At 51.7% G+C, this 24,323-nt stretch overlaps 1 protein-coding gene and 1 pseudogene across 2 annotated transcripts; both read right to left on the reverse strand.

Annotated features, from left to right (window-relative positions):
- Positions 1 to 8,551: 8,551 nt before the first annotated feature.
- Positions 8,552 to 11,204, reverse strand: LOC122436023 (melanoma-associated antigen 8-like). Of its 2 annotated transcripts, XM_043460150.1 has the most exons (3): positions 11,154 to 11,204; positions 10,131 to 10,214; positions 8,552 to 9,814 (listed from the first exon to the last, which is right to left on the reverse strand). In XM_043460150.1, the coding sequence occupies exon 3, from the start codon at positions 9,792 to 9,794 to the stop codon at positions 9,000 to 9,002; it is 795 nt and encodes a 264-aa protein (XP_043316085.1). In that variant the 5' UTR covers positions 9,795 to 9,814; positions 10,131 to 10,214; positions 11,154 to 11,204; the 3' UTR covers positions 8,552 to 8,999. The 2 variants fall into 2 exon arrangements, with proteins under 2 accessions (XP_043316085.1, XP_043316086.1); XM_043460151.1 differs by lacking the exon at positions 11,154 to 11,204 and having other exon boundaries at positions 10,131 to 10,262.
- A 3,981-nt stretch (positions 11,205 to 15,185) lies between these two features.
- On the reverse strand, positions 15,186 to 23,499 carry LOC122436022 (annotated as a pseudogene).
- Between the last annotated feature and the right edge of the window lie 824 nt (positions 23,500 to 24,323).

Here is a 24,323-nt window from a genome sequence, read left to right on the forward strand (position 1 = left end):
ATGAATTCAGTGTGGAAATTAGGAATGAGGCACTCTGTGCTCTGGAAAAACTGGCAGAAGAGGCCTTCAGATAGTTAGACACCTTCAGGAGGAGATTTTTATGAGCCCTGATTCTTGCGTCTCCTCATACCTAGAGAAATACTAACATCATTGATGGTGACAGTCACTTAGGCTATTAAGGGAAAATTATAATCAAAGTCAAAATAGAGTTACTGTTGTTGTTCAGTGGCTCAGTCGTGTCTGACTCTTTGTGACCCCATGGACTGCAGCATGTCAGGCTTTCCCTGTCCTTCATGCTCTCCTGAAGTTGGCTCAAACTCATATCCATTGAGTTGATGATGCCATCCAACCATCTATTCCCGTCGCCCCCATTTTCCTCCTGCCTTCAATCTTTCCAAGCATCAAGGTCTTTTCCAATGAGCAGGCTCTTCGAATCAGGTGGCCAAAGTAGTGAAGCTTCAGCTTCAGCATCAGTTTTTCTAATGAATATTCAGGGTTGATTTCCTTTAGGATTGACTGGTTTGATCTCCTTGCAGTCCAGGGGACTCTCAAGAATCTTCTCCAGCACCACAGTTCAAAAGCATCAATTCATCGGTGCTCAGCCTTCTTTATGGTCCAACTCTCATAGCTGTAGACGTCTGTGGTGGCTCAGACAGTAAAGCATCTGCCTACAACACCAGAGACCCAGGTTCGATCCCTGAGTCAGGAAGATCCCCTGGAGAAGGAAATGGCAACCCACTCTAGTACTCTTGCATGGGAAATGCCATGGACAGAGGAGCCTGGCAGGCTACAGTCCATGGGGAAGCAAAGAGTCGGACACGACTGAGTGACTTCACGTCACTTCACTCCACTTCTCGCAGCTGTACATGACAACTGGGAAAACCGTAGCTTTGACTAGAAGGACCTCTGTCAGCAAACTGATATCTCTCCTTTTTACTATGCTGTCTAGATTTGTCATAGCTCTCTTTCAAGGAGCAAGCGTCTTGTAATTTCATGGCTGCAGTCACTGTCCACAGTGATTTTGGAGTCCAAGAAAACAAAGTCTGTCACTGCCTACATTGTTTCCCCATCTATTTGCCATGAAGTGATGGGACTGGATGCCATGATCTTAGTTTTTTGAATGTTGAGTTTTAGGTCAGCTTGTTCACTCTCCTCTTGCACCTTCATCAAGTGGCTCTTTAGATTCTCCTGGCTTTCTGCCCTTGGAGTGGTGTCATTTCCATGCTGTGCTGTGCTTAGTCACTCAGTCATCTCTGACTCTTTGCGACCCTATGGACTGCAGCCTACCAGGCTCCTCTGGCCATGGGGATTCTCCAGGCAAGAACACCAGAGTGGGTTGCCATGCCCTCCTCCTGGGGACCTTCCCAACCAGGAATCGAGCCCATGTCTGCCTCATTGCAGGCGGAATCTTTACAGTCCGAGCCACCATGGAAGCCTGTCATTTGCATATCTGAGGTTATTGATATTTCTCCCAGCAATCTTGATTCCAGCCTGAATTTCATCCAGCCCAGCACTTTGTGTGATGTACTCTGCATATGTTAAACAAGCAGGGTGACAATATACAGCCTTGATGTACTCCTTTCCCAATTTGGAACCAGTTCATTGTTCCACGTCTGGTTTTAACTGTTGCTTTTTGATCTGCATAAAGGTTTCTCAAGAGGCAAGTTTGGTGGTCTGGTATTCTCATCTCTTTCAGAATTTTCCACAGTTCGTTGTGATCCACACAGTCAAAGGCTTTAGTGTAGTCAATGAAACAGAAGTAGATGTTTTTCAGGAACTCTCTTGCTTTTTCTAGGCCCCAACGGAGGCAGGCAATTTGATCTCTGGTTCCTCTGCCTTTTCTAAATCCAGCTTGTACATCGGGAAGTTCTCAGTTCACATACTGTTGAAGCTGAGGTTGGAGAATTTTGAGCATGATCTTGCTAGCATATGAAATGAGTGCAATTGTGCGGCAGTTTGAATATTCTTTAGCATTGCCCTTCTATGGGAGTGGAATGAAAAGTGACCTTTTCCAGTCCTGTGGCCACTGCTGAGTTTTCCCAATTTGCTGGCATATTGAGTGCAACACTTTCACGGCACCATCTTATAGGATTTGAAATAGTTCTGCTGGAATTCCATCACCTCCACTAGCCTTGTTCATAGTAAAGCTTCCTAAGGCCCACTTAACCTCACACTCCAGAACATCTGACTCTAGGTGAGTGAGCACACCATCATGGTTATCTGGGTCATAAAGACCTTTTTTGTACAGTTCTTTTGTGTATTCTTGCCATCTCTTCTTAATCTCTTCTGCTTCTGTTAGGTCCATACCATTTCTGTCCTTTATTGTGCCCATCTTTGCATGAATTGTTCCCTTGGTATCTCTAATTTTCTTGAAGAGATCTCTAGTCTTTCCCATTCTATTGTTTTCCTCTATTTCTTTGCACTGTTCCCTTAAGAAAGTCTTCTTATTTCTCCTTGCTGTTCTTTGGAATTCTGCATTCAGATAGATATATCTTTCCTTTTCTCCTTTGCCTTTCTCGTCTTTTCTTTTTTCAGCTATTTGTAAGGACTCCTCAGACACCTGTTTGCCTTCTTGCATTTATTTCTCTTGGGGATGGTTTTGGTCACTGTCTCCTGTACAGTGTTGCAAATCTCTGATGGTAGTTCTTCAGGCACTCTGTTTATCAGATCTAATCCCATGAGTCTATTTGTCACTTCCACTGTATAACCATTAGGGATTTGATTTGGGTCATACTTGAATGGTCTAGTGGTTTTCCCTACTTTCTTCAACTTAAGTCTGAATTTTGCAATAAGAAGTTCATGATCTCAGCCACAGTCAGCTCCTGGTCTTGTTTTTGCTGACTGTATAGAGTTTCTCCATCTTCGGCTGGAAAGAATATAATCAATCTGATTTTGGTATTGACCATCTCGTGATGTCCGTGTGCAGAGTCATGTCTTGTGTTGTTGGAAGAGGGTGTTTGCTATGACCCATGCATTCTCTTAGCAAAACTCTGTTAGCCTTTGCCTTGCTTCATTTTATACTCCAAGGCCAAACTTGCCTGTTACTCCAGGTATCACTTGACTTCCTACTTTTGCATTCCAATTTCCTATGATGAAAAGGACATCTTTTTTTTTTTTTTGGTGTTAGTTCTAGATTTCCCTGATGGCTCAGAGGGTAAAGCGTCTGCCTACAATGCAGGAGACCTGGGTTCAATCCCTGGGTCGGGAAGATCTCCTGGAGAAGGAAATGGCAACCCACTCCAGTATTCTTGCCTGGAAAATCCCATGGATGGAAGAGCCTGGTAGGCTACAGTCCATGGGGTCGCAAAGAGTCGGACATGACTGAGCGACTTCACTTTCACTTTTTCTAGAAGGTCTTGTAGGTCTTCATAGAACTGTTCAACTTCAGCTTCTTTGGCATCAGTTGCTGGGGCACAGACTTGGATTACTGTGATAGCAAATGGTTTACCTTGGAAATGAACCAAGATCATTAAGTCACTTTTGAGATTGCACCCAAGTACTGCATTTCAGACTCTAATGGCACCTCTAAGGGCTACTCCACTTCTAAGAGATACTTGCCCACTGTAATAGATATCATAGTCATCTGAACTAAGTTCGCCCATTCCCATCCACTTTAATTCACTGATACATAAAATGTTGATGTTCACTCTAGACCTCTCCTGTTTGACCACTTCCAATTTACCTTGATTCATGAACCTAACATTCCAGGTTCCTATACAATAATATTACAGCATCAAACTTTACTTTCACCACCAGACACAGCCACACTGCCTGGTGTTTCTGCTTTGGCTCAGCCTCTTCATTCTTTCTGGAGCTATTTCTCCACTCTTTTCAGAAGCATATTGGGCACCTACCAACCTGGGGAGTCCATCTTTCAGTGTCATATCTTTTTGCCTTTTCACTGTTCATGGGGTTCTCAGGGCATGAATGATGAAGTGATTTTCCATTCCCTTCTCCAGTGGACTGCATTTTGTCAGAACTCTCCACCATGACTCATTCCTCTTGGGTGACACTACATGGCATGGCTCATAGTTTCATTAAGTCACACAAAGCTGTGATCCATGTGATCAGTTAGCTTAGTTTTGCACGATTGTGGTTTTCATTCTCTCTGCCCTCTGATGGATGAGGATAAGAGGCGTGTGCAAGCTTCCTGGTGGATGGGACTGGCCATGGGGAAAACTGGGTCTTGCTCTGGTGGGCAAGGACATGCTCAGTAAATCTTTAATGCAATTTTCTGCTGATGAGTGGGGCTGTGTTCCTGCCCTGTATTTTAAACTGGGACCGAATTATGATTGGGATAATGGCAACCTCCTTCAAGAGGACTTGTGCCAGCATGCTGTGCCTCCCAGGACTGCTGCTGTCAGTGACCCTAACCCCACGGCATGTCACTGTTGACCCAGGCCTCCACCGGAGACTCCGGAACACTCACAGGCAAGTCTGGCTCAGTCTCTTGTGGGACCACTGCTCCTTTCTCCTGGGTCCTGGTGCATACAAGGTTTTGTTTCTGTCCTCTGAGTGTCTCTGTTTCCCCAGTCCTGTGGAAGTTCTGTAATCAGATCTCACTGACCTTCAAAGTCAGTTTCTCTGGAGATTCTCAATCCCTTTGTCAGATTCCCAAGTTGGGAAGTCTATTGTGGGGCTTAGAGCTTTCTCAGGAGTGCCAGAACTTCTTCGGTGTAATTGCTCTCCAGTTTGTGGATCGCCCGCCTGGCAGCCCTATAGTGGGGTTAATGGCGACCTCCTCCAAGAGGACTTCTGGCACAAACAAAATAAAGCAGCTATGGAAATACCTAGGTGATGCTATGGTGTGATTTCAGACAAGTCCTTGTATTGTTAAGAACGTGAGTCTTCTGAGCTGTGCCAGACTTAGAATGCCATCAGCCATTCAGCAGCAATCATATTTTTAAAAGTCTTCTGTTGTAACTGTTTTATGTTTAGACAATGAAATTTCTCTGGACCATATGTTGGGGAAAAAAAAAAAAGCATGTGTAATGACCAATAGCCACATGAAATGTTAAAGTCTACTTAGATAAACCTAGACAACTAAATGAAGCTGAAGCTCCAATACTTTGGCTACCTGATGCAAAGAGCCAACTCAGTAGAAAAGCCCCTGAAGCTGGGAAAGGTTGAAGGCAGGAGGAGAAGGGCATGACTGTAAGGTACAGTTCGGGCGAGGCAGAAAATGAAAGACGACCTCAACAGAAGTAGGTTACCTTTATTCAGGCAAGGAGGGGCGACAGTCAGCCTAACGACCAGGCTGAGCGCCGAGAGGGATCAGGGAGGCTTCATACTTATAGGGAGGTTTGTGGAAGCAATAAGGGAAACGTTAATCAGGCGGGATATTTTGAGTATTCTTTTGTTGAGATGACATTTGTAGTTGGGCAGGGGGTGATAAGTCTTTTGGGCAGGTGTAGGGGGTGGAAAGTTTCCGGACAGGGGGCGATAAGTCTTCTGGGCAGGTGTAGGGGATGGAAGGTTTCTGGATAGGGGTTGATAAGTCCCAGATAGATGCAACTGGCCTGGAGGATCAAGGTGGAACTAAAGTTCTGTTTTGTTTTCTGCGAAGTTACATGATTCAGCAAGGGGCCTTTGAGACTGTTGTTCTTTTTTCTAGGCTCAAAAGACTCCTTCAATGACACAGAATGAGATGGTTGGATGGCATCACCATCTCAATGGACATGAGTTTGAGCAAACTTTGGGAGATAGTGAAGGACACGGAAGTCTGGTGTGCTGCAGTTCATGGGATCAGAAGGAGCTGGACATGGCTGAACAACAACAGACAACGAGCCAGGCTACCTGGCTACAAGTGTTAAATCTAAATTAGGATTCAGGCTTAATTTCAGGCTTAGCTTTTTCTATCTTGTCTGTTAATGTCCAGGTTGCCATTCCTCCAAGTACTTCTGAGTCCAAATAGCTCCATTCCTTTGAACAGGATGACCCAAGCACTGACCCTACCTGGACCAGAACCAAAATTGTCATCAAATATAACTTGGTTCTTACTCTTTCATTGACCCCCATTTACAATAACTCTTTTACTGATCTATGGCCTCTGTTTTTAAAAAAAAAGACAAAACAAAAAATCTGCTAAGTTTTGTCTCCTCCAGATGACAACATACTTACATCAAGAAAATGATGATGTGGAGCAAAAACCCATACCCCCCAGAGAGATTACAGCCACTCCTTAGAACAGATCATGTAGGAATAACCAGAAAGTCACCTGAGGGCCCCTTTTTAAAACTAGGCAAGAGCTCCATGACCCCAACTAGGTAGCATCTACGAGTCCTGTGTCAGCACTAAAGAAGTTACGGAAGACTGACAATCTACCCCTCAGAACCCCAATAAAGATTTGTGAGGTTCATCTCTCAAGGAAAATTTGAAGTAGGAGATAGATGGGCCCCTGGGCTGAACAGCTGGTGATTGTCACATGGAGGAAAACTGAACTTCGTTCCTCAGCCAGACAAGAATGACAACAATTTCCCTCATCCATCAATAAGGAGGAGATAAACTGACAGGCAGGCATTTGTTGCAATGAAAAGGAAAAAAAGAAAAATGAGTTTTTCTCTATCCCTTTCCTGAGAACAAATAAGATAAAAGAGCACAGTGAGCAGGCCTGGACATTCCTAGTTTCTTTTTACTTTAACTGCTCTGAACTCTGCATGTCTGTAACTGTTTGCTTTTCTGTCTCTTAACTCTATAGGAGCTACACTTCACACCTATTTTTCTTCGATTCTATGCTAAATACACCCTGTATCTGGTGATTACCCTTACAACACCCTTCCCCTTGTAGTTACATATCAGAAAGTAAGGCACTGAGTCACTGAACCGCCAGGCTCAATGGATGGGTTACTGAGCCAGTCTATGACTGACTTTGAAGCAATGCAAGAGAAAGGAATCAAGATCCTAACACCTTTGTTCCTCATCACTGACTCCTGACTGGGAGCCCTCAGATTATATCAGCCCCTAGATTCCTCATAGACAGGGGGCTGTTTTTGAGGCATGAGCCTACTTTGTTCCCCTCTCTGCTGGCTGAGAATTAAAGCCACCTTTCTACTGCCTGCCCACTCTATCTTTGTATTTTTTGTTTACCTTCGGTGGGCAGAGAAGGCCAAGATTTTGGCCAGCAACATGATGGAACTTGCCTGAACACCTGCACAGGTGCCCTTGGGCTCCCTGATGGCCGTGACCTTTGTGAGGGGCAAGTATCAGACAAGAGACAGTGGGAGGACAAGGACGGTAGGAGTTTTCTTTATAAAATCTAGCTAAGATATGCACAGTGCACCACCCTTCACCTTCAAGGAGGATTCTGAGCTGTGTGAATTCAGCTTCAGAGCAATTTTTATGGCCTTGGGGTCTCACCACCTAGGAGAGCCACTCCATCAGTTTAAGAGTCCAACTGCCAGTTTCAAAAAAGTTCCCCATTAAAATCCTACAGGAAGGCTGAGAGTGGTTGAAGAGGAAAAGTTAAAATTTTACATGACCTCCTTCTCCTTCTGCCTCAGTAACTCAGCTTGGCCCTTGCAAAGTCTAGATCATGTAGGTCACATAGTCTCAGAAAGTGGGGACATGCAACACTAGGAAGTGGAGTTTATTTCGCTCACCCTTGTCCTGCTCTTTGCAATCACCCAGCCCCTGCAAACCTGCTTAATCATGCCTGTCCAGGTCAGTCATCCCCATCACTGTTCTCAGGCACGCAAAACCCCTTAGTTTAAACCAGCCTATTAACAGCTAGTGTTGTCCACTACAGTCTGTCTATAAAACCTCTGTAATCCCTTTGTTTGGGGCTCAGAGCTTGGAGTGTTAACTCCTCTGGGCCCGCTGGCTTAATAAACCTGACTTCTCCAACTCTCCAAGTGTCATGCTTGGTTTCCCAGTACTAGTTTCTGCAACATTGTAACTAAATGTCTTCAGCTATAAACCCTGAGACTGAGAAGATTGTGTGCCAACCCCAATTCACTCATGTCTCATTTGGAACCTTTCGAGTGTATTTACACTCAGGCAGAAAAACCAGGCATCTACTTGATCCTGATCACAGTGCACTTTGTCTTTTGGACCCAGGAGATTCATCTCCAAATGAAGAGGAACTTCTAATGTATATGTCCTATTTCAAATTTCCTTCTCACCCACAAGACATTGTCGAGAGGTCTGGTTGCTGCCACCACCCAGCCTCATCACGATCACCTCCCACAGAAGGAACCAAGCTTCCCAAAGCCCCAAACCACCCTGGCTCAGGCACCGACACTCGGGGGCTCCTCCTGGATCCCCACCGCCCCGCCATGTTTTGCCTTGTTCTGTGGGGCTAGGGGACATCGTTCCACCTTCCTCATGTGACTGCAACTCTTAGATCATCATTCCAGGTGTGGGGGTGCCCTGCTTTTCCCACTGCTAACATGACCTGTCACAGAAATCAGGCTCTGTGAAGTTCTGTGGAATAAATGAACCAGGGAGCAGGGCCTTATTTAGTCAGATTAGTTTTCTCCTACTTTCTTAAATAATAACCTGGGAAAATTCAAATAAACTGAGATAGCTTAACAGTATAAAATGACAGACAAAAAGTATAAGAAGCAAGACTTCGCTTTAATCACATTTTATTTTCTAATTCTTTCACCAAGTACATTACTGCTAAGTAAGTTCACATTTCCAAAATAGTTATAATTCCATTCTCATGTTACCATGTTCAGGGTCACAAAATAAATGGGAAAGTTCCCAAACTCTTTTAAAAACCAGCAAGACTCTTTTCCTTAAACTGGGTAAGCACAAATACATGTGTGATCAATGTCATTCACAAAGTTAGATACTGAAGTTTATTAAGCCTTAAGCTGAAATACACATTTGAAAAATTCCTAAAGAAAACAGAGATCAATCTGCATGTCATCGCAGAGAGCAGGAACCTAAAAATGCTACACCTGGTTCCCCAAGTGGCTCAGGCCATCACTCCTGAGAAGGCTGACTACTCCCTCTTCAATCACAGAGAGACGTATCAGCCCGGCTGCTGCTCTGGCTCAGGGTCCCCCTACCTCCTCCCTCACATCCTCTGCAGAAGGGAGTGGGAAGGACCTAAAAGCCCTTTGGTTGACCCTGAGCAGATACTCCGTGAATTTCTCCTTGCTGGTCTCCGCAAAGGCCCGGGGACCCCACAGGAACTCGTAGCGAGCAGGGGCGCTGTCAGGCACCTGCTGGTACTCCAGGTACCCCTCCCGCACCCACACTTGGGTCAGCAGCTTCCTGGGCTCCCCAAAGATGGAGTGCTCCCTCCCAACATACACCCCCATCTTGGTGAGTGCTCCCCAGATCTCCTCCTCAGGGCCGTGATCCCTATTCTGGAGGATCAGGCTGAGGACCACCACCAGGAGGCCGGCCTTGGGCAGGCCCTGCCCACCTCTCTGCATTGCATCACAGGTGAGGCCCAGGCAGGGAACCATGATGTAGACGTGCTTCCTGGGATCTACCTCCTTCACATCCACGCCAAAGACCAGCAGAACGCACTCAACTGCTTGGCGGAAGACCACTGGGTAGTGCTGCTGGTTATCCCTGAGGACCGTATTCAGCAATTCGGCATCAGAGGTTGGCTCCTTGGTTCGATACTTGCGGAGCAGGAACTTCACCATGTTAGCCACCATTTTATTCAGAGCTTCCTGGGGCAAGGCCTCCTCAGCAGCAGACGAGGAGACTGGTGGGGAGGAGGCCGAGGGGGGTGCAGCCTCCCCCCCCTCAGCCCCCAAGAGCTGTGCCTCCTCCAGGCCCTGGGCCTCGCCTGGGTCCTGAAGGTCTTCCTTGGGCTTGCTCAGCTCACTCATCTCGACCACGAGCACGATGCCTGGGATCAAACCACAGACAGGAGTGAGGCAGGGGACATTGTGGACCATGGGCCTCAGCTAAGAAATACACCCTGGGTGGTCAACACAGGCCACTAACAGGTCTCCTCTTGCGAGGTGCTCTCGGCCTCACAGGGGCTGTCCTCCTGGGCAGTCTGACTCCTGGCTACCTGAAGGAGGAGGGCAGTGGCTCCCCTGCATGCAGCCAGCACAGCCAGAGGTTCTGGGGCTGACACAGTGGGGGAATTAGGGCTTTGTGGGGTTCCCTCTGTTCTGGGATGGGGAACCTCTGGTGCTCATTCAGGGCACCCTCCTCACCTTGACTCCTGGTACTGCCTGGACCTCCTCTGCTCTCAGACCTCTGGACACAGGCCTCAGACCTCTGCTCTTGCCTCCTGGTTCCTGGAGTGAGAAAAATGGAGGGGGCCCCTCGGGGGTAGATTCTGCACAGCCCTGGACTCTGAGGTCCCCCCCCCTTGCTGTGGGGGAAGTGGTCCCCTTGTCGCTCCCTTGTAGTGCCCACCTTTCCCCTGCCATGGCCTGGACCCTGCCCTTTGGGGGCCTGCAGAGTAACTCAGAACAAGACCCCAGTCTGAAGAGAAAGTGCCCCACATGTGGTCGCACCTGCCCAGGGCCTCCTGCGAGTCCTACTTAGGCTGGGGAGATGCTCGGTCCTCACCTCACGTCCAGCCTAGACTCCCAGCACTGACCACAAGAGTGGGTTCAGCTCTGTCCATGGAGTCCACCCTCTGTGGATCTGAAGCCTCCACCCTCCGACTGAACACCTCATCTCCCGAGGCCCCTAAGCCAGAGGTCGACAAACTGCTCATCCTGTTCAACCTGCTCTGGGACCTCTAAGACCCCCATCAAAGGCAAGGATCCCTCTCTGTGTTGGGGTCTAACTGCCTCAGTCCTTCCCCGCCTGGAGCCTAGATTCCAGGCAGGACCTGGAATTGGCCCGTCCTCCATTTTGAGGCCGCGCCGCTCTCAACAGGTCCCCAGTCTCTCTGAGACCCGATGTCAGGAAATGCAGCACGAGGTCGTCCTGCCTGGGGAATACCAGGGTCCCCTCTGTTCTGGGGTCCGGATCCCCTCACTCCTCCCTCAGGGTCCTTACCTTGACTCCCGGTAGGACCGGGGCTCTGTCCTCCCCCAGTTTGAGGCCCGGTTCCTCACAACAGGTCCCCAGTCTCTCTTGAGACCCAGATGTCAGAAAGTGAGGACAGGTGTAGTGTGCTCTTCTCACCCCAGGGTCTCCCAGGGCTGATGACAGGGGCGGGGATCTGTGGGGCTCCATCAGTCCTCCCCGGGGGTCCCCTCAATCTTCCCTCAGGGCCTTACCTTGTCTTCGGGTAGAACTTCAGATTCTCTCCTCTCCCCACCTGAGGCCCCGCCCCTTATACGAGGCTCCCAGTCTCTCTGAGACCCGGATGTCAGGAAGTCAAACCATGCCTGTGATTCTCATCCTACCTCAGGGTCGCCAAGGACCGACAACAGAGACAGCTTTCTTTGAGGCCAAGGGTCCCTTAGTCCTCCGTCAGGGACCTCAACTTGTTACCCCACAAGTCCTGGAATTCTCCTCTCTTCCCACCTGAGGCCCTGCCACCTATAGCAGGTCCCCAGTCTCTCTGAGACCCGGATGTCAGGAAATGCAGCATGTGCTCATTCCACCCTATGTGCTCCCTGAGTCCACTCTGTGATGGGGTCCAGAATCCCCTCAGTCCTTCCTCAGGGTCCTTACCCAGACTTCTTCAGAACCTAAGATCCTCCCCTTCTCCTTCTAAGGCCCGCCCCTTATATTAGGTCTCCATTCTGTCAGAGACAGGGATGCCAAATTTCGGGACATGCTGCCAAGTGCTCATGCCGCCATAAGGGATGCCTAGGGATGACATTAGGGGTGGGATCCATGGGGTCCTTGTGTCCTCCTCAGGGTCCTCATCTTGAGCTCTGCAAGCTACAGGATGTCCCCGAGTTGACCCAAGCCTGGACCCTCACACCAAAGCCCTCATTGCCCTGAGACCACAGCTTCCAGTGCTGCTGGTCTCCTGGAGCAGCAGAATGGCTTCTACGAAGCACATGTGAGGTGCACACTGGGATATGAGAGTCCGTGGTACTGGGGTTTCACCCTCCAGGGACTGGACAAATTTCACATCTGTCATCATTAGTTCCCCCACCAAGTAAGATACATGGCCCTGGAACCAGAGGGTACAGTGACCCCACCTACCACCACTCCCAGTGACCCACAGGGGAGGTTGTGCTTCTTGGCCCCCGTGTAGGTTCTGAAGTTCCTCAGCGGGGCTATCTAGCCGTTAGCCACTTCTAGCTATTTACATTTGACTTCACATTATGTTAAGGCAGAAGGCCAGGCCCTGGGACACACTAAGTACATTGGAGTTCACACTACCCAGCCTCATGTGGCTACTGGTCACTCTATTAATGGGGGTGACAGGACATGCTCTTCCCAAAGGAAGTTGGTTCCACCAGGAGGTATCATAACAGTCCTACTGACCTATGAGCCATGGTTCCCACCTGGTACTTTGCACTCCTCTCCGCAGAGGTTCAGGCACCAGTTCCCCATCCACATGTCTCCTCTTCTCCTGACCCAGCTCTGCCATGTGACGAAGGGAAAGGGAGAGAAGGATGGACCTCAGAAGGAGGGCTGTGTGGTCCTCATGTGATTCTGGCTTGAAGCTCAGCTCCAGACTCCTAGGCTGCATCCCTGCCCCTTGCTCCCAGGGCTCTCCACCCTCCTCAGTCCCTCTGGCTGTACCACCCCCAGGATACTATCTGCAGTGCCCAGAATCCAAAATGCTCCTTCCTCTTCCACCCTGTCTACATCACAACTGTCCTGGAGGGCTCTAGGAAGAGAGTAGTTCTCCTAAAAACACCTACCTTCTGACTGTGCCACTGAGAAGAGCCCAGGTCCTTACCCTTGGCCCTGAATGGACAGCACCTGGACAGATCTTCCATCAGTCAGGCAGGCAAAAGTGTTTCCTGCTTCTTGGGATCTCAACCCCATGGATGTGGCACCACCTGCATCCAAAATACCTTTCCATCCCACCCCAGGCATCAAGACACATGGGATGCTTTTTCCCTAAAGTACATTCTATTGTTATTTAGATGAACTGTTTTTTTTCTTTGTATTAAAATCGGTGAATTAACCTTGTATTTATTTCCAACTTGTTGTAGGTTTACATAAGGATCCCCTGTTCCCTTCAGGCAGCTTCCAGGAAGCACATGGAGAAGAGATGTGAACAAAGACCTGGAGTCTCTCCCCTGACCTGCAGTGTACTCGGTGCTGGTGCTCAACAGACAGCAGCCGGTAGGTAAAGCTTGTGATGAAGACAATTCCCTTCACGTGTTGAGGAGTTTCTGAGGAAGCCAAAGACGCCTTGAATTTTCAACTGTTTCTAGTCACTACTCTCTACTGGCACTTTCTTTCTTTCTTTCTTTTCTTTTGGGGGGGGGGCACTTTCCAATGCAAGATCTGATTTAGTTTCCAAGGCTCTTGGGAATGTCAGGGAGGGGATCCCCCTCCCCCCACTCCCTCCAGTTCTCTTTCTGCCCTACCCTCTGCAGCAGTGCCCAGCCACAGTCTCAGCAGTGAATATGTGGCCCTACCTCCTAATGCCAGGGAGTGTAGCCTGGGAGACTCGGCTGCCTCCACAGGATAGAACATGTCTGAGCACAGGTGCCCGTAGGCTCCCCAACAGCCATGACCTTCATGAGGGGCAGGTATCAGACAAGTGACAGTGGGAGAAAAAGGACAGTGGGAGTTTTCTTTACAAAATCCAGCAAGGATAAGCACAATGCACCACTCTTCAACTTCAAGAAGGATTCTGCTGCTGCTGCTGCTGCTAAGTCGCTTCAGTTGTGTCCGACTCTGTGCGACCCCATGGACTGCAGCCTACCAGGCTCCTCCATCCATGGGATTTTCCAGGCAAGAGTACTGGAGTGGGGTGCCATTGCCTTCTCCGGGAGGATTCTGAGGTGTGTGAATTCAAGTTCAGTGCAATTTTTATTATTGTAACCACGCGTTCCGGGAAACAAACTCCCTCAGAAGGAGAATGCAGATAGTGGAGTGCAGCTTATTACACCGGTGGGCCCAAGACAGAGTCTCCTCTTAGCCAAGGACCCCGACCAGTTTTTGTGAAAATCTTATATACCCTAAGTGTATAAGTTTCCCTGAAACTAGTCTGAACAAAGGAAAAAGTAAGATCCAAACAAAGTTAACCTGTGATCATATGCCTTAAGCCTAGGTAGTTAACAGTGGACAATTATCAATAAGCCTGTGGCCATACCCCAGTAAGCATAATAGAATGTATGATTCTATTCAGCTACACAGATAATTAAGGTATTCTTTTAGGGGATGGAGAGCCCTGGGGCTCTTCCTTCCAGGGTCCTGGTTTTCCAGTTGGTATGTCGTCTCCATAGATACTGGGCCTATAGCTCAAAGTCCACGGTCCCGCCCAAGATGGAGTCCTACTTTCAAGACAGAGCCTGTTCTGTTTCCTCCTTCACTATGGCTTTGGGGTCTGACCACTCAGGAAAGCTGACCCACCAGTTGAAGTGTCAGATTGCCAGTTTCAAAGAAGAACCCTATTAAAATCTTACCAGAAGACTGAGGGTGGTAATTGAAATGTCTTCAACTGTATTCCCTGAGACTGAGTAGACTGTGTGCCAAACCAAATTCACTCATTTCCCATTTGGAAACTTTCAAGTGTATTTAGACTCAGGCAGAAAAACCAGGTGTCTACCTGTTCTGACCAAACTGCACGTTGTTTTTGAGACCCAGGAGATTTATTGGAGAGAAGATCAACTTCTAACATGCATGCCTGATTTCAGACTTTCCTCTCACCCATAAGACACCTTCTAAAGTCTGGCTGTTGACACCACTCAGGTTCATTACCATCATCTCCCACAGAAGGAGTCCAGCTTCCCAAAGCCTCAAACTGCCCTGGCTCAGACACCAACACTTGAGTGCTCCTCCTGGATCCCCACCACTGTGCCCCATATTGCCTGTTCTGTGGGACAGTGGTACATCTCTCCACCTTCGTCCTGTGACTGTGGCTCCTAGACCATAGCTCTAGGTGTGGGGGTGTCCTGCTTCTCCTAGTGTCCCCACTGCTAACACAGGGCCTTCCACAGAGCAGAGGATCCGTGAAGTTCTGTGGAATAAATGAACCAGTGAGAAGGGGGCTTATTAATCTCATCAATTTTTTCCTACTTTCTTAAATAATAACCTGGCAAAATCCAAGTAAACAGATGTGGTGGATTAGCTGTAGAAAAGGACAGTCAAAACCTATAAGAAGCAAGAATTCACTACAATCGTTTTTTATTTTCCAATTCTTCCACCAACTATATACTGCTAAGTAAGTTCACATATCCAAAATACTTGTAATTCCAATTCCATGTATTCTTGCTCCAGGTCACAAAATAAAATGCAAGAGTTCCCAATCTCTTTTACAAAACAGCAAAAGTCTGGTCCTTAAACTGGTTAAGTACAAATACATGTGTGAACAATGTCATTCACAAAGTTAGATACTGAAGTTTATTAAGGCTTAAGCTGAAAAAACACATTTGAAAAATTCCTAAAAAAAAAAAAGAGAGATGAATTTCCATGTCATCTCAGAGAAAAGGAACACAAAGATGCTACACCCCGGGTTCCCCCAAGTGTCCCAGGCCATCACTACTGAGAAGGCTGACTGCTCCCTCTTCAATCACAGAGGGGAAGATCAGCTTGTCTGCTTCTCTGTGTCAGGACTCCTCTTCCTCCTCCTTCACAGCCTCTGCAGATGGGGGTGGGAAGGCCCTGGAAAACCACTGGTTGACTCTCAGCAGGTCCTCCATGACTTCCGACTCGCTGGTCTCCATACAGGCCTGGGGACCCTACAGGAACTCGAAGCGAGCAGGGTCATTGTCAGACACCTGCCGGTACTCCAGGTACCCCTCCTGCACCCACACTTGGGTCAGCAGCTCCCTGGGCTCCCCTAAGACACAGTGCTCCCTCCTGACAAACATCCCCACTTGCTGAGTGCTCCCCAGACATCCTCCCTAGGAGTGCAGTCTCCATTCTGCATGATCAGGCTGAGGACCAGCACCAGGAGGCAGGCCTTGGGCATGCTCTTCCCACTGCTCAGCATCGCATCACAGGTGAGGCCCAGGGTGGGGACCATGATGTAGATGTGCTCCCTGGGGTCTACCTTCTTCACCTCCACACCACAGACCAGCTGCAGGCACTCCGAGGCTTGGCTGAAGACCACCGAAAAGTGCTCCTTGTTATCCCTGAGGACCTTCTTCAGCATTTCCGCCTCGGAGGCCATCTCCTTGGCCCGATACTCGAACAGCAGGAACTTCATCAGGTTAGCCACCATCTCATTCAAAGCTTCCTGGGGCAAGGCCTCTGCAAGGGTGGAGCAGGAGACTTGGGGGAGAAGGCCGAGGTGGATGCAGCCTCCCCTGCCTCAGCCCCCAAGAGCTGCGCCTCCTCCAGGCCCTGGGCCTTGCCTGGGTCCTGAAGGTCTTCCTCGGGCTTGCTCAGCTCAGTCATCCTGATCATGAGTGCAATGCCTGGGGTCAAACCACAGCCAGGAGTGAGGCAGGGGAACAGATGGGGACCATGCCTCTGGGGGAGAAAGGGGGTGTCAGCGGCCTCAGCTGAGCAACACACCCTGGGATTTCTGACACAGGCCACTTACAGGTCTCCCCTTGAGGTGTGCTCTCAGACCTCACAGGGGCATGCCTCTGGGGCGGGCAGTCCCCTGGCTACCTGAAGGAGGAAGTAGGGTGGCTCCCCAGGGTGCAGTCAGCACAGTCCGAGATTTCCAGGGCTGACAAGGTGTGGGAATTAGGCCCTTGTGGGGTCCCCTCTGTTCTGGGGTGGGGAGCCCCTGGTGCACACTCAGGCCACCCTCCTCACCTTGACTCCTAGCACTGCCTGGACCTCCTCTGCTCTCTGACTTCAGGACATGGGCCTCAGACTTCTGCCTTCACCTCCTGATTCCTGGAGTTCCTGTGAGAGAAATGGAGGGAGCACCTCGGGGTTATCCTGTGGCACAGCCCTGAGCCTTCTGGGATGGTACGAGGGGTGGACCCTGTGAGGTCACCCCAGTTGTGCAGTGGGAGGTCCCCTCAGGGTTCCCTTGTAGTGTTCACCTTTCTCCTGGCACAACCTGGCCCCTCCCCTCTGGGGGCCTGCATGGAAACTCAGAAAAAGATGCGAGCCTGAACAGAAAGTGCTAAGGGGCCCCACATGTGGCCGCACCTGCCCAGGGCCTCCCACGGGTCCTCAGCTCCTCCTCACATCCTGCCTGGCCTCCCAGCACTGACCACAGGGGCGGGGGTCTGCTCAGTCCTCCCTCGGGGTCCGGGAAGTCCACTCTCTGTGGACCTGAAGTCTCAGCACCCTCCCCCCCACCCCCCGCCTGATCACCTCAGGTCTCGAGGCCCCTAAGCCAGAGGTCAAGAAACTGTTCACCCTGTTCACCCCACTCTGTGGACTCCAAGACCCCCATCAAAGGGAAGGATCCCTCCCCATGTCCGGGTCTAACCACCTCATTCCTTCCTCTCATGGAACCTGGACTCCAGGCAGGACCCAGGATTATCCTGTCCTCCATTTTGTGGCCCTGCCACTCTCATGAGGCCCCCAGTCTCTCTGAGACCCGCACGTGAGGAAGGCACACAGGCCTAGTGTGGTCTTCTCACCCCAAGGGTTCCCACGGCCAACTTCAGGGACAGGGATCTGTAGGGTTCTGTCAATCCTCCTTTGGGGTTACCTCAGTTCTCCTTAGGTACCTCACCTTGCCCCCGGGCAGGACCTGGATTCTCGCCTCTCCCCAACTGAAGCCCCGCCCCTTATACCAGGGCCCCAGTCCCTCAAAGACGCGGATGTCAGGAAGTCAGACCATGCCTGTTTCATTCATTCTACTGCACTGTTGCCCTGGACTGACAACAGAGACGGGCTCCTCTGAGGTCTGCTCTGATTGGGGTCCACGATCCCCTAGTCCCTCCTCAGGGTCCTCAACTTGACGCCCCACAGGACCTGGGAAGTTGCCCCCCTGAGTTCCCACTCCATAGATGAGGTCTCAATCTGAGACCCAGATATCAGGAACTCCTCCCCCATACTGGGTCCCTAGTCTGAGACCCGTATTTCAGGAAGTCTGACCATGTCTGCTGCACTCATCCTACGCCAGCGGTGCCAGGGACCAACAGCAGGGACCGACTTCTCTTAAGTCTCCTCTGTTTGGGATCCAGGGTCCTCTCAGTCCTCCCTCAGGGCCCTCACCTAAACTCCTTCAAAATCTAGGAATCTCCCCTCCAATCTCTGAGGCCCTGTCCCTTATATCAAGTCTCCAGTGTTTCTGAGACCCGATGCTCATGTCCCCATGAGAGTCTCCCCTGGCTGACAACAGATGCCAAGACCGGTGGGATTCCCTGTTACCTCACTCAAGGTTCTCATCTTGAGCCCTGGCAGGTCCAGTGATGCCCCTTGTGTTGACCGGAAGCAGGGCCCTCACACCAAGGCCATCACTTCACTGAGACCCCAAAGGGAAGTCTGTGGACATAACACCAGGGCTCCAAGCCCAGGGCTTCCCAGAGCTGAGATGATGCCCTGGGTGTTCCTCAACCCTCCTTCTGCTCTTCACTTTGACTCTGAGCAGGTCTGAGCACCACCCTCTGTCCCTGACCTTGCTCCCCTTAGAACCAGGCCATCCCCAGCTAGGATCCCTGAGAGGCAAGCGGGAGTAGGGGGCTCATTCCTACAACCCTGCCAGGGTCTCCCAGGGCTGAGAGCAGTGATGACCTGGATGTCTTGGGGCCCTAGAGCCCCACTACCTTGACTCCTAGAACAGCTGGGTTCTTTCACTGTGCTGACCTGAACCCGGACACCTGACCCAGGCCCTCCCTTCACTCCCATCGGGATCAGTGACATTACATCTGGATGCCATGCCCCATGGTCCCCCAGGGCTGTCGGGAGGGCCGCACATGCATGCCCTGGGGACCCTCAGCCTCCTCTGGTCCTCACCTCAAGTCTCCAGAGGACGTGGGCCCCTCCCTCTGCCTACCTGAGACTGGGCCACAAAGACCAAGCCTCTGACTCTGAAAGTTCACTGACAAAGTGAGGGGGAGTGTGGGGTCTCAGCCTGACAGCCCAGACCAGGGCCCCCAGGAGTCCCAGTCGGGCTGGGGTTGTATTCTATAGGACCCTCTGTTCCGGGACAACTGGACCCTCTCATCCTCTCTCAGGAGGGGGCCTCATTAACCCTCGAGAGAAGGCTGCAGTCCAAGCACAGATGATGGATGGGGGGCTGCTGTGCCCATGACTTTGTGGGAGCACAGGGAACCACTCACCTTCCCATGGGGGTTGCTCAGTGTCACCACACTTTGGAAATTTTTGCATGAATGATATTGTTTTAGCTGAAGAGGGTGAGCAGCGGCAGGTGAATTAGCAAGAACTCAGCAGCCTGTAGATGGCCTTGGTTACTCATAGTGACTTCACACTCCTCCTCTCTGGGGTATCCCCAGGGTCATCTCCTGGTGGCTCTCTTCCACTGGTCTACACGGATGCCCCCCCCAATCTCCCGCATGGGCCCGTCTTATGCAGAGTGTCCCAGAGGGACTCTCGGGGGCCAAGAACTCGTGAGTCGTGGGTTCTAAGTCCCCACCGGTCGGGCGACTTTAGACTCTTCCCCCAGGAAGGAGAGACATTTGGGAGGAGGGTGGGTGGCTGACCTGCCCTGCCCCTGGGGACCCTGAGGGCCAAGGACTCAGCCTCACTGGAGTCCAGCCCAGCCCCCATGATGGCCTGGCCGCCCCAGCCCCACTAACAACCCCCCAGAGCACCACTCAGAGGCCGGAGGTGTTGCCTGAGTGAGGCTTGGGCATCCCCAAGTTTGCTGAGGGTGGGGCGTGCAGAGGTCATCGTCTGTGTGGTTTGCACGGGTCCTCAGGGGGAGGGGGGGCCCTGGATGGGGCCTCAGACCCTGGGGATGGGGACCTTCCCTCCCTTTCCAGAGGCTCAGCAGATGGCTAAGCACCTTGCTGCCCGGTCACAGGCCTTACCTGTGGGGTTGGGCATAGACAAGTCCCAGGCCGTGGTGTCTCATCAGCCTCCCCTGCTGGTTTGTAGCTTGATCCATCCTAGGGCCTTTCCTCATAACAGTTCCCACGGAGTCCCGGGCGGTTCCTCCTGCAGAGAGCTGGCACTCCAGAGCACTGCCAGGTTTGCTCATCACAGGCTAAGTCTTGTTTCTGTCATCCAGAAATCAGACTCTTCGAGCCTCATCCCTGTTTGGCCATGGCATCTCCCTTTGTGAAAGGACAGAGCAAGGGGGCCCAGGGGACAAATGAGCCACTGAGGACCCAAGAATAGCACTGGGCTGAAGAAGGCTCGAGCAGAGCTGGTGGGAAGTGAGTTGGCCGTGGATCACTGGCTCCCCTGGGTCTGCCCGGTTGGGCCTCCAGGGTCACCCTTACTTAGTTGGAGCACTTGTGAGGTAGGCCCCTGCTCTGAGACACCCTGTCTGGTTGAATTGCATTTCCACTCTCCTAGACACAGTCACCTGTGTGACCCCGGGGACAAAAGTAAACCCATGCCTCTGGAGCCGCCTGGCCTCTCCTCTGGTGACCCAGGCACACGTGGGGCTTGAGACACTTTGACTGTCCAGGGCCAGCCCATCAAGTCCATACTCCCTCCCTCCACTCCTGTGTGACCTTAGGCTGCCGCCTCTGCCCAGCCCAGGAGGACACGTGCTTAGCCACTTCACTCTGCAGACATCAATCAAAATCTACCAAGGACTGAGTGGTGGGAGTGAAGTACCACAGGAGTCTCTTTTGATGTCAGGCAGCCTTGACTGTAAATAAAAGTTGCCTTTTGTGACAAGCAGATGATTTGATATTGCAATCAGCACATCTCCACTTTATAGATTTACAGGTAAGCAGGTGCCACACATGCTGAGGTTTCAGGGAATGTGTTTTATAAATAGCAGCATCTGTGTGTGATTCAGGTCAGGAGGCATACGGAAGTCAAGACAAAAAACCGAATGAAACCTTCTGAAATTTAAGGCATTCCCCAGGCAGCGACCTTTGTAAGGGGCTGTGTTTTGACTTGGAAGTGAGCAGTTTGGTCGGGTGTCATGGCAGCTCAGTGCTGGGGCTGACAGAGGCCTGGCCTGCACTGCCCCGTGTCCTTTCTCAGGGGCTCCTCTGCCTGCACCAGACTTCCAACAAGGGAGACCCAGCCTTTCAGTTCTGGTGGACTGGTGTGCATGCTCTCCCCTCTCCCGACCTCGGAGCCCTTGTCTCTGCAGCACGACCCTGGAGGGCTCTTTGCTATGCTCCTCAGGACAAACACTCTTTTAAGAGAAAGCGTGTTATAAAATGGACACCCCAGCAAGCAGAGGGTGCTGAGGTGTGACACCCTTGGAGCACTCAGCTGAAAAGGGAAAAGAAAAGAGAAACAAGAAAATGTCACCAGATGTAGGCCCTGCAATGAAGCCAAACCTCGGGCCTGCTGTCCAGACACCAGCGAGTCCCCAAACTGAACACCCGCAGGCCTCGGACAGGTACCACAAGCTCCAGCCCTGTGCATCTCAGGACAAGTAGGGCTCTTTTGGGGCCCCCAACAAGGGGAGGCCTAATTTCTACTCATCTGTCAAGTGAGGAGCCTGCTGGACAGTGTCCCTGTGCCCGTGAAGCCACTCCACCGGGCTCTTGTCAAGCTCTTGACGGGTCTTTTCAACGAGTGGGTGCAGAGCATCTGAGGGGCTTCCCCAGGTGTGTACGAGCTGCCCATATTGTGCCAGGGGTGGGTCGCTATCTGTCTTGACTTTGCAAGCAAGCAGCTGCCTGAGGGGACTCAAATGCTCAGCCAGGCCCAGGATGGAGACGCTGAAGATATGTGCTGGGTGGGAAATCCCTCGTGTTTTCAGGTTCTTTTTTGGCGTGCAGTATTCTGACCAAAGGGCCGCCTCTATCTGTCTGAATAGGGTGCATATTTGGGGCCCTCTGGGGGTACACCTGAAGGGGGTGGGGATTACGGGAAAGAATGGCTGGAGATTTTGGGAAAGAGGCGCTGCCTGAGCAGTAGTAGAAGGGGTTCCAGGCCTGAGCCACAACAGGCATCCAGGTGGGGCACAGAGGCACCCGTGTGGCCACTGGGAGCTGCCCAGGGGGCAGGCTGAAGATTTGGGTGGGCACAGTGGTAGGGCCAACCACCATCAAAGGAGGAACCATCTGGGCAGGAGGCCAGGTGAAGCAGAGCCACAGGCAGGGCCCGTGGGCAGGGCCACCTCTGTTGGGACAGGGATTAGAAAAAAAGGAGCTTGTGTGCCCTCGGGCTGCCAGGCCTCAGGACCCAACAAGGAGGGTGGGGCCGCCCTCCCTGGACCAGCAGCAGGGACATTGTAGGTCCCGGCCAGGGCAGTGGCGGGGGCGAGTTCCAGGTGGCTCACGGTCCCCTGGGCACCCTCAGGGCAGGGTGACAGGCCGTCCTGTGGCTGAGCAGTGCTGGGCCCATGAAGGACGCCCAGGGCTGCCGGCCTGCCCTCCACCTGCCGAGATGCAGACTTAATGCCCCCTCTCCTCTTCATCTTCCCCAGGAGGTATGGCTGTCTCTCTCAAACAGGGAACTGCAGCAGAACTGTAACTGGGGTTCACTGAGAGAGAGAGAGAGAGAATAGCAAGTCCAAGTGTCAAAAGGCTTACTGAAACCAGCACCCTGTTGGCTAGGCCCCTGGGTGCCCTCACCCCGCCATCCCCAGGCCTCATGGAGAAAGCAGGTCCCTGTCCCACAGGAGGCAGTGCCCCAGCTTGCACATCCTCGGGACTCATTAACTCACCATTACCTTGGAAAATGAATCAGAGTGGCCCAAGAGTATCCGTACAAGGCCCAGAGAGGGGCCTTGGCATTTGCAGCAGGCAGACTGCACAAGTTTCTCTGCTTTCTGTGCAGGTGTCGACCCATGGCCTGCACTTCCTCGGCTGAGCAGGACACTTCCCAGGAAAGGACCTGTGCTTCCCTGCACTAGACTTCTGCTCCACAGCTCTGGGAGTCATGTGCTTAGTCACTTAGTCATGTGTGACTCTTTGCGACCCCATGGACAGTAGTCCACCAGGCTCCTCTGTCCATGGGGATTCTCCCGGCAAGAATACTGGAGTGGGTTGCCATGCCCTTCTTCAGGAGATGTTTCCAACCCAGGGATCGACCCCAGATCTCCCGCCTTGCTGGCAGATTCTTTCAGGTCTGAGCCGTGAGGGAGTCATGGGGGCACACAAACCCCGTCCCCCACCTGCCTCCGCTTGGCCCATTTGTGCCCTGGCTGGAGGACAGGAAGGTCCAGCATTTGAGCAATGTCATCTCTTTCCCTGATGTGACTGTGATCTAAGGGCCCACGGGTCAGTGGTACAGAGTGACTCCTGGCCCCCGGGTATCCTGACCTGATCCCTACTGTGCATTCAGCTTACCTCCGTCATCTCACACAGACATCCCCAGCAGAGAAAGAAAGGAGGAGCAGTGACTTCTTTGTGCTGAGAATGCTCAGACTCTCCCCCTCACAACTCCCCAATGCAGCACCAGCACTGGCAGCTCTGGCAGTCACGCTGGTCCCCAGTCCTGTCTTTACACACAGCATTCCCGGCCACACTGAGGTTGGCACCCACCCCGCCCCCAGGGCCCAGCAGATATTCCTCCACCCTTACCTTGCTCAAGACACAGACAGGCAGCTCCTCCATGAGCAGGTTGGTCAGGCAGAGGGAGGTGAGCACATCCTGGCACGCTTTGCTGAATCCATACAAGCTAAGCTGGCAGACGAAGCTCTTCATGCAGTCTGTCTCAGACACCTTGTCTGAGTCCACCCTCTCCAAAATTTCCTCAAAGAGCTCCTCACTGATGCCTACACAAGTGACATCTTCCTCCCACCAGATGGACACAAAGTGGTGACTGTTGACGATGGTCCACCGCTTCCTGGGAGAGGGGAGGGAGAGGAGGCTGCCCTCTCCCCCAGGCAGGGCAGCACACTCGGTGTGCAGCCTCTTCAACAAAGGCTCTTCCCTCAAAGCCTGGAAAGTGCTCTCTTCCAGCAGCAGCCTGAAGCTGCGGTGGGCACAGGCAGGGCCAGGGCGACCAAAAGGTCCGCAGGGAGGGGTGCAGCTTCCTGAGCCCAGGGCCAGAGGCCCTGTGTTTGGAAGAAAGGGAGTCCCCCAGACGCCGGGCATCCCGTCCATTGTGGGGCCCTCCTTGTCCACAGCCACACGGAGGGTGGTGCGTCCCTCCTTCCTGGAAATTGGACAGTGCAGTGGCCAGGAGCAGTCCAGGCTCACAAGAGCGCTCGGCCCCTCACCAAAGGCCTCTGCTTGCTCAGGGTTGACATCACAAGGCAGTCATTAAGTGACCTAATAAAGGGCTGGCTGCACCCAGGCTGGTTAGCATGTCAGCCTCCTGGTCCATGCTCGTAATGACAGCAGACACCGTGACACTTGTGCACGAGGGTGAAGTCTCAGACCAAGCACTCG

This window comes from Cervus canadensis, chromosome X (genome assembly GCF_019320065.1).
Source record: "Cervus canadensis isolate Bull #8, Minnesota chromosome X, ASM1932006v1, whole genome shotgun sequence".
In the NCBI taxonomy this organism is placed as follows: domain Eukaryota; kingdom Metazoa; phylum Chordata; class Mammalia; order Artiodactyla; family Cervidae; genus Cervus; species Cervus canadensis.

Coding starts and splice junctions, on each gene's coding strand:
- LOC122436023 (XM_043460150.1), bottom strand. CDS start 9,794: ATGAGTGAGCTGAGCAAGCCCAAGGAAGACCTTCAGGACCCAGGCGAG.